We start from the raw sequence: 10,000 nt of genomic DNA, 5'->3' as shown, positions 1-10,000 counted from the left end.
GAACCAGGTTTCAAGCCACTGTTCCTGCTAAAGTATCTTTCATGTAGTAAAAAAAATAACCATGAAGACATTTGCAAGTGAATGAATAAATGAATTAATCTTCTTCCAGCATTCCACACAGTCTTCTTGTCTCTCTTCCGAGTGTCACAGCCGACCCCTAGTGCAAGTAATGGAGAACAGGCCAATCTGGAAGCACACAGCCTATCCTGGATTACTTGAACCAGGTCACAGCTTCTCCAGCGTCAGGGTAACTTAACCTAAACAAACCACAAACACTGCAGGGGTCCTGAAGAGTCTACATGCTGTCCTCAGTAGGGTTAAGAAGGGACAGTGCCCCTGACAAGGGAGTCAGCAGCACAGGTCTACAGCAGGGCAGCATCTTGTTTGTATGCTAGCCAGCGCGCACTGTGTCTCAAGGCTCCACCCACAGATAACCTCAATATCAGTCACTGGAGAGGACAACTGTCCTCTGCTTGGGATTATGGGAAACCTGATTGATCCCCTTAGATGTGTTTGAGGTGTTGTTCTTTCTTGCTCCCATTCACCTGCTTTCTTTTCTTTTGCTGACCCTGGGCACTTGCAGTGCAAAAGTTAAAAGGAGATACAATATGCACGGATTGAACTGGGCTAAAATAACCCTCAGACATTCATTTTAGTTTATTTAATTCAGATTTGTAAATAAAACAACGCTTCTGTTTACTCCCTGGGAGGAGCCTGTGCTGCAAGTGGTGTTTTATTTTTTTTAAATTAATTTTTTAATTTTTAGAATACTCAAAACAGATCAAAACTGGTGCCTCATCACAAACGTCCGCTGTGGTGCATAGGGTTAGAAACAATATCAAAGTAAAAGGAAAGGAAACTCTGCAACTCGCATATTAAAGATTACTTCATTGGTTAAGAAAACGCTTTGTGTTGGCTTAGCATTGTCTTCATCAGACCCTGAGGACAATGCTAAGCAGAAAAGCTTGTTTTTTTATGGATTTAACTTCTGGAAACAGAACTGCATTTCAGCACTGAAACTGGACAAATGCATGATACACCACAGTGCCAACTATTATTATTATTATTATTATTATTATTATTATTAATAATAATAACCCAATGATTTGAAACCTGCACAATGTACCATTCTGAAAGTGTTTGATAAATGGCTTGCAGTGCTGTATATATGGTTTAAAAGAGAGCTCTCACCTGGTGGACTGTGCCATCAATCTCTACAGGAACGATGAAATCAGCATTGCTAATAGGCTGTCAAGAAAGAAAAACAAGTTCATGAAATAGAAAGAATTGATCTCAAAGAATGTCAGGAAACCCCAATGCAATGTTATTCTGCCTGTACATATTTAAAATCACAAAGTAAGTGCCTGCCCTGCATGTTTTTATTTAGCACTGAGAAGTGAGCAAAGCACTAGTGTTAGATACAGTACCTCCAGTATCACACATTATTGTCCCCTTCAGCCTTCTATGTAGCCAATAGCTGACGTGTCTCAGAGATACAGTACTTTGCTTTCAAAAGGAGGTGCCAGGAATGATTGGCAGATAATGCAAATACAGACAAGGCTACAAAACATCACATTTCAATTTGTTTTGATTACTTTCTAAGGCTGGCGAAAGACTGAGTTCAAAATGATAAAAGAGGATGCAGACGAGCTTTTAAAAATGGATGTAGCAAACAAATACAATAAAAAAAAAAAAGTTAGCTACTACAACCACTTCAAATTAGAGTTGAAATCGTTAATTGCGAACTTGTCCATCAAAAGCAAAATGGTCTGCACCCTTCCGACTATACGTGGCTCAGAAGCACCGGGTTTGTGTATTCACTGTGCTCAAACCAAGGCTGAAACTAACCAGAGTCTGATTACAGATCACTATTAGGATGACTGTGCTCAAACCAAGGCTGAAACTAACCAGAGTCTGATTGCAGATCATTATTAGGATAACTCGTACTTGAGCCTCTGCTCTCAGCATACAAAGGTGCGTTTAAAGCAGGCCGCACTGGGAGGCCTGGGCATCAAACTCCTGTGCTTCTCCCTTTCATTTGCTTGGACTGCTGTTTGAAATTCATCAGTTAAATACAGTCGTGTGCAGATGTATAAGAACACCTCAAGATTTGTCATTTATATTATTATTAGTACTATTATTTATTTCTGAGCAGACGCCCATATCCAGGGCGACTTACAATTGTTACAAGATATGACATTATTTTTACATAGTTGGGTTTTTACTGGAGCAATCTAGGTAAAGTACCTTGCTGAAGGGTACAGCAGCAGTGTCCCCCACCTGGGATTGAACCCACAACCCTCCAGTCAAAGAGTCCAGAGCCCGAACCACTACTCCACACTGCTGCCCAATATATATCATTTATATACCTACTTGCATGAAATTTGTGATATACAAACACTAGGCACACGTGTAAAAATGTTAGAGCACTTTGCGCTTAAATTAGGCATCTTAAAACAACTTCTAAAAAGTTGCATGCATTTTACCATTTGTGGCTGTGTTCCTTTTCCCTTACTATTTTAAATGAATTGCATGTGTAGCACTAATTTGCCGATTTTGACATTTTCCCAAGATGTTCAGTTCCAGTCGTTTGATTTCACTCTGATGAGGTTGCACTCTACTGCAGTTCTTACTGTATGTTGTAAATGTGTAGGGCAGTAGCTCGTTTCAGATCGGACACTTTTCAGATGTCATGATACAGTGGGCTACATTTTCCAATTCCCCTTATTAAGCTGTGTTAAAATGGACATTTATTTAAGTTAAGAAGCATTTTGGGGGACATGCAGTATGAATGAAATATCACTTTGGTGTAAAACAGGCGGAGTTGAAGAAGGTGGGATTACAGTAGGGCTGTGCCGAAGCTCGGATTTTCTAAGGAATTACCTTTCAGAAATGTGAAGTTGTTGGGTATTAATTAAATGGAATGAAACGTGTTAATTACTCAACAGAGAACAATGCGTTCACTCGCTTACACAACCATTAAGCATCAATCACTACAAATCTGACATGTTACTGAACAAAAACTCACTTTCATTTCATAAGCAATTATTTATTTATCTTACCATTCTTTTATCCTTCTGATATGAAATCATCCCCCCACTTTCCTTAGAAAGGCATCATCTCTGCAGTGAATTGTGGGATTGTAGCCCTGGGCAAGGTGTTATCTTGTATTAAACTTGACAAAGAACTACATATCCCAGTTTCCACAGCGGTAGCTCGAGTTAGGTTCAATGAAAGGTCATATTTACAGCTCTCAAATGGGCTTGCACAGCTCTCAATGGGCTTGCACAGCACTCAATGGGCTTGCACAGCACTCAATGGGCTTGACATTTCATTGATCCCGACTCCTCTCCCAGCATTTTGAAAAACGGATTTATGACCAGGGATATGTTAACATAAAATATCAAAACAATTGTGATTATGTTGAAAAAAAATATTCCAGGAATACATACGACAAAGCAGAAAGCTAGGGAAAATAATGCGTTACGTTTTAAAAGCTACAGCCTGTTCAGGAACACTTCAAGTAGAAATAAATATGGCATGCCAGGAGGGGGTGCCAGTGCACTTCACAAACAGTCTAGATTCTGAATTGAACTGCTGGAGCTCAGCCCATGTTTAGAGTTAGCCAGTTTCTATATCACTGCTCCTACAGTACAGTACACAAACTCTACTGTGGATGGATGCAAGTTCCATGCCCAAGGCCAATGTCACAGTCGACACAAGGCAAAGATCCAGCTTCACTTAGATGCCTTGCTTAAGAATATTCTCATTCACACTTCGGAACGATTAGTCTAGTCTGGCGTGTAACAGCTGAATAAATATGAATATCCTTAAGAGGATGGGTTTGAATCTCGTGTAAGACGCACATTCAGCGTGACCTTGGGTAAGTCAGCTGGAAACTACATGTGAAATGGACTGCCGGGATACCCATAAGCACAAAGCCAGTGCACTCACATATAGAGAGGACTGCATAATCACAGACATCAATCCATCGGTTAAATACAACAGGTATTAGAGACTTTGCAGTGTGACAGAAAGACACACTTTGAACGGGGAAAAAATCTAACAAAACAAACAAAAAAAGATGTCTGCATGTTATGTAGTTGTGAATTTGCATGTGAACTAAATGAAAACCGTATACAGTACAGGGCAAGCCGAGCCTCTCTTTGCAATAGAGGCAATAACACCAGGTACTGCACTGGCGCGCCTGCATAGCTGCATCTAGTCTACCATAGCTGAACGTTTCCATGGATACAACTTCACTTGAAAACTTTAGTTGAGAAAGTCCCGAAGTGGATGCCAGAACATAGAGTCCAATGGATATGTGACATTTTTGGGTGGAATTGTGAACTTTGCTACAAGCATGAAACTTGGTAGGGTTCTCCATTAGGACCCCCTGAATGATTCAGGATATGGAGGCACTCCACAATTATTTTTTTTTTGCAAATTGTAGGGTTTTTTTTAAAGTGGACCCGATTTTCTGCCATTTCAGACATATTCCTGATTACAACTATCCCATACGCCATAATTGAAACCATCACATTTCTTACTCCTACAATAGAAAAGGTGCTTTTAAGTCTATAGCAATGGATACAAATATCCGTAGGATCCTAAGACTTGCAGAAAAAGAATGACATGCTAAACTGGTTGTTTGATCACTATCAATACTTGCCAAAACAGCAGATGTAGTCAGATATTTTACTTTGTGGTATTCAAAAGTCACTTCTAAGTGTTATTACTACATTTTAATAATTGGGGGGGTCTGCACATTGAGATGGCTTTCCTAAAAGTTATTGGAGATTGGCTGAAAGACAGTGGATGGACAGAGTCACTTGTGGATGCAAAAGTAGCATCACCAGGTACTGCAGACTCATTCCTCAAAGCTAGTCAAGTTACAAGGGCCTGCCGTGCACACCAAATTACTGTATGCACTCTCTACTGCCTAATGCACAAAGCATATACACATTTAACCACATTAGTACCAGAAAGTACCAAGCCCCTTTCACTTGATGATTGGTGCACTTACAACAGCTGATACAAGTCCCCCCTTTCACTTCTGGTGGATTACCTTTCACTTGGAGCTTTTGTTGCTGATCTTTGTCAGGTCCCTACGTGATGGCAAATTCACACTATGTGCAGGCACTAGCTGCAATGGCTCTTTGGTTATTTGCCTTTAACCATCCAAATTATTCCAGATGGCTGTGTGTACATTCAATAATGAGCACTGTATCTGACACACACCCAGAAATTGCAGTAGAGTTTGAAAATGGACACTTTGTTATTATGTTCCAATATCCCCACAGACCAAGCTCATGAACAGAACATGAACTGTTAAGGGGGAGGGAGGGGCAGTTGGACTGACTGAAAACCCAGCAGCACTTCATAAGTGGACAGTAGGGGGCCCAGAGGTAGCTTCAGTAATCCAGGAGTTTGATGTGGCACTTATCGTTATGGAACAGGCTTCTAATGGAGATCATTTACAGTACCATGAACAAAAGAAATGGGTGCAAGCTGCTTTTGCCAAGAATGTGCATTCTCTGGTGCAGGTCATTGAAAACAATGGGAATCCTCTTTTGGAGAAAAATACTGTATTCCTTTGAATTTAAGATACGCTTTTTTAACCATTTTCTGCTTCTCAAAAACAGCCTATGTCTTAAATTTGATATAGTAGTGATCCGTGTATTAAAATAACAACAAAAGACGTGACTAGTGTTGTTGTACGGCGGACCAGTGACAAAGTTGAAGTAGATGGAACCAGAAAACAATTGTTCACTAGAAAAAGAAGAGCCATTGCCAACATTCCACCTACCCAAGCAGCATTGTTGCAGCACGTGAAGTGGGCTATGTACCACACTGGACACATCTGGGGCCAGTCATTCACTTGCTCTCTTGAGCGTCCAGATCCTTGCAATTGGAGATGGGTTCAAGGGACTACAGGACAGTGGCAACCTCTGTGGACCACACTCCCAGAGGCTTTACACTCTTGTCAAGAGTTGCTTGCTAAGTTGTGCATACACAAAGGGATGCAAAGGTTGTTGCAGATGTTTCAAAGATGCCTTAAAATGCACAGCCCTTTGCAAATGCAGTGGAGAATGTGAGAAGGACTAGACAATAAATTATATAAATTACTGTGTACATGTTTAAGAATCATCATAACTTGGACATGAAAAAAGTACTCAGTGTGAGCTATTGAAGCATTCTGTTGTGTTTGAATGTTGTTAAAATAATGTAAGCATTACTAAATTACTAGTGAGTGGAGCTAGTTTTGTTGTACACTGTTTGTCTTACTATTTTGGTCTCACCATTTTAAGTACCAAGATGAATGGTTTGACTTCTTCATTGAAATGCTCTACATGTATACCAAAAGCATGTGGTGGCCATTTTGAAAAACAAAAAAAACAACTATTTATATATTTTATTTCAAAATGCCTCCATATCCATTTCTTATTAGTATGTAAAAAACTATTACTCTGCCAAGTTTCATGCGTGTAGCAAAGTGCACAATTTTTTCACATATCCGCTGGACTAATACTGCATTACTTGCATCTAAAATACAGAGAAGCAAGCTAAATTAAATTAATGGCAGCAAGTCAAACAAAAAGAAAAAAACACATGTACAGGCTCCCCCCCCCATGCTTTCCCCCGTTTACATTGGTTTGACATGTTTTTGAATATGCTTTACCATACCTCTCTATTCTTTACAATGCTTATCCATGCTTTACCATACCTCGCTATTCATTATTTTTTTGAAATTTAGTAGGTCGCCAAATTTTTAGAACATTCAATTATTTTTAGGCTCAGCTCACCGCTACCACCCCCGCGCTGACTCGGGAGTGGCGAAGACTAACACAGACTGTCCTCCGAATCGTGTGCTGTCAGCTGACCGCTTATGTACACACTGCAAACTTACCATGCAGCCACCTCAGAGCTACAGCGTCGGAGGACAACGCAGCTCTGGGTAGCTTACAGGCAAGCCTGCAGGTGCCCGGCCAAGACTACAGGGGTCGCTGGTGTGCGGTGAGCCAAGGACACCCTGGCCGACCTAAGCCCCCACCCCCCCGGGAGCTCTCGTCCACAGTCTGCAATGGAATAGCCTGGACTCGAACCGGCGACATCCAGGCTATAGGGCTCATCCTGCGCCACTCGGGAGCCAGAACCTCACTATTCTTTACAATGCTTACCTACGCTTTACCATGCTGTCACTGTGCTTTAATACACTTTGCTTTGCTTTTACTGTGGGACACTTTCATAAGGTGGTTTATTAACCCTTTGCGGTCCATTGTTGGACTGGGTCCGACATTGCAATTATTCCTCTCAGGTCCTTTGTCGGACTGGGTCCGACATCATTATAGCAATGCAAAAAACAGGTTTCTAGTCGTTTTTTCTCCGGAAAAAGCCGAGAAAACCATTCAATTGCCGAGTGGGAGCGACAGGAGCCGAAACAAGTCTGGGGAAAAAAAAAAAAAATAAAAAAAAAAAAAAAAAGGCGTATCTCATGAATAGTCATATATGGCCCTGGTATCGGATAACGGGGCGGTCATAGTAAACAAGCTGGCTGAGTGCGTCAGCGCACAGAGACTATCATGGACATTTGCAGAGCTTTTTTCAGATGTTATAGTAATAAAATAATGACTTTGATCGCAATATTGAGGAGTTTGGTGATAACGAGTGATCCGGAGATGATTGATCGGTATGTACGACTATTATTTTTATTATTATTTATTTCTTACATAGATGAAAGCGATAGCGAAAGAAAGGGTGTGGCGGGGCTGGAGAAGCCTAGTGAGTGCTTTGTTGATATGCAGGGCCATTTAAACCTGTTTGACTGTGGAAAAAAATACATTTTAAACAGCGCGTCTAAAATTAACTGCGCGTGTGAAAATAAATTGGACCTGACGCGCACTTAATAAATGGACTACAAAGGGTTAAACAAACTTGGATATCATGTTAAGGTAATATTTGTTATAGCCATTATCTGATCTGCCTCCATTTTTGAGAAAAATAAAACAAAAAACACATTTTCATGAAGGAGACATTAAACGTTACCTTAAAAGAACTGTGCACCAAAGTTTCATCCAAGTCGATCACCACACACTTCCTGCCATAATCTGATGTGTTGATTTCAGGGAGGAGGAATTTCTCTGGAGGCTGGAAGTCAATGTAAAAGTTGAAGACATGTGAGAAACAGTGCTGGAGCTCTCAGGTTCTACCTGTCCACACTGCTCCCCAGTAACCGATAGCAGCAACAATACAGAAAGCAGAGTGGAGCAGACAGAGCTCGTGTGAAAAGAGTGGAATCACTTCAGTATTGAAAATGTATAGTGATGCATGTGATGTTTAAAAGTGAAGGCAAACATGGAATGAACTACATTGTTACGCAATGAGGATGTTTATTAGTTCCAAATACCGACATTACATTCTGCACTGAACGTTATTGTATAGATACAATACGTGCCACTAGTGTGAACAGAGATAAGACAAATTACCTTCCCTTGGGGGAGAAGCTCCCAATACCCCCCCAGGGGAAGGTAACTTGATCAATGGCACTCTCTCTGCTATCTAAACAATAACATTCAATGTTGAATGTAATGCTTGGTATTTGGAATTAATAAATGTTCAGATTTGACACATGGTCTGGTCTCATCATTGCGTTACAATGTAGTGAATTCCATGTTTCTCTTCATGTTTAACCTGACAGTGAAGGGAGGTAGAGGATGCTCTTTAATTACATGTTTCTCTTCATGTTTAACCTGACAGGCTTGTAATGTAGCCTCGCTCCCTTGCTTTAAAACTTCAGAAAAATGAGACCCCACACACAGGCTTGTAATGTAGCCTCGCTCCCTCCCTTTAACCCTTTGCGGTCCATTGTCGGACCTGGTCCGACATTGCAATTATTCCTATCTGGTCCATGGTCGGACCCTGTCCGACATCATCAAAAAAACGCAAAAAACGGGTTTCTAGTCGTTTTTTCTCCAGGGCCTTTTAAATCCGTTTGACTGTGAAAAAAAAAACAGCCTAAAATTAACTGCACGTGTGAAAATAAATTGGACCCGACGCGCCTGACGCGCACTTAATAAATGGACTGCAAAGGGTTAAAACTTCAGTAAATGAGACACCACACACAGGCTAGTGATGTAGCCTCGCTCCCTCCCTTTAAAACGTCTGAAAATGCCACTCCTTCAAGGAATGCATGCATATTCTGCATTCACAACTTAAAGCAACGTTTTGTTAAAGTTAGTCATACAGTGTACTGCGCATTTCAGTGCCAAACATTCACAATGATCACCTCTGCTACGATCACCTGATAAGTGACAGCTTGACAGGTGATGGTAGGAGTACCTCAAGCTCAAGCACAAGCACATACTTAATCAGTTAGTCATTTATTTAGTGTTTCTGTTCTTTATTAAAGCTTTTTTTATAACATTCAGCTAAAGGTGTAGTGCCCCATACTGTAAAAATATACAGCCTATTCTGTAACAGACAGGTTGCTACTGTATAAGGCAGTAGTGGTGTAGTCCAGCTGAAATTTAATAGGCAAGCCAAGTGACATGACTCGCATCTCAAGCACAGCTGTCTGATTCAATCTTTACTGGAGTCCTCTTGATGCAATGAAAAGAGCATTGAGAACTTCTGTTACGAACTACGTTTTTGCAGTGCATTGACTGTGGACCCGGACCCAAACACAAGCGAAGCTCTTCCCGGAACGGCATGCAGTGAAGCGGCTGCTGTAGTGACAGTGAACCACCAAGACAACTCTTCAAAAGAAGACGGGAATTTGTAGAATAATTCTTGTTTAAGAATCTATATTTGAGTGGCCGTCCGGTGCCTTCAGATTCAGGACGACACCACTGCTAGTAACATGGGAGTTTGATGGGACACTGCAGCATTAATAACAAAATAAATAACAAAAAACAGACAAATACAAAATCGATGGACACAACAGGCAATTAGCAAAGGCAGCATGCAAAAGGGCAATGATGAAAAGGATAATACTGTACAT

The 10,000-nt window shown here is 40.9% G+C and overlaps 1 protein-coding gene across 4 annotated transcripts in view; it reads right to left on the bottom strand.

The window, feature by feature from the left end:
* ctdspla (CTD (carboxy-terminal domain, RNA polymerase II, polypeptide A) small phosphatase-like a) overlaps positions 1 to 10,000 on the bottom strand; it is a 60,719-nt gene that overhangs the window by 13,105 nt on the left and 37,614 nt on the right. For all 4 annotated transcript variants that reach the window (XM_033993237.3, XM_033993239.3, XM_059018780.1 and 1 more), the window contains 2 exons: positions 8,047 to 8,148; positions 1,192 to 1,248 (listed from right to left, as the gene is read on the bottom strand). In XM_033993237.3, coding sequence (XP_033849128.2) covers positions 1,192 to 1,248; positions 8,047 to 8,148 — 159 coding nt within the window. The remainder of the gene's footprint in view (positions 1 to 1,191; positions 1,249 to 8,046; positions 8,149 to 10,000) is intronic.

Source organism: Acipenser ruthenus, chromosome 3 (assembly GCF_902713425.1).
Source record: "Acipenser ruthenus chromosome 3, fAciRut3.2 maternal haplotype, whole genome shotgun sequence".
NCBI classification, from domain to species: Eukaryota; Metazoa; Chordata; class Actinopteri; order Acipenseriformes; family Acipenseridae; genus Acipenser; species Acipenser ruthenus.
The sequence above is the reverse complement of the archived record's forward strand: the minus strand, read 5'-3'. Positions and strand labels throughout refer to the sequence as shown.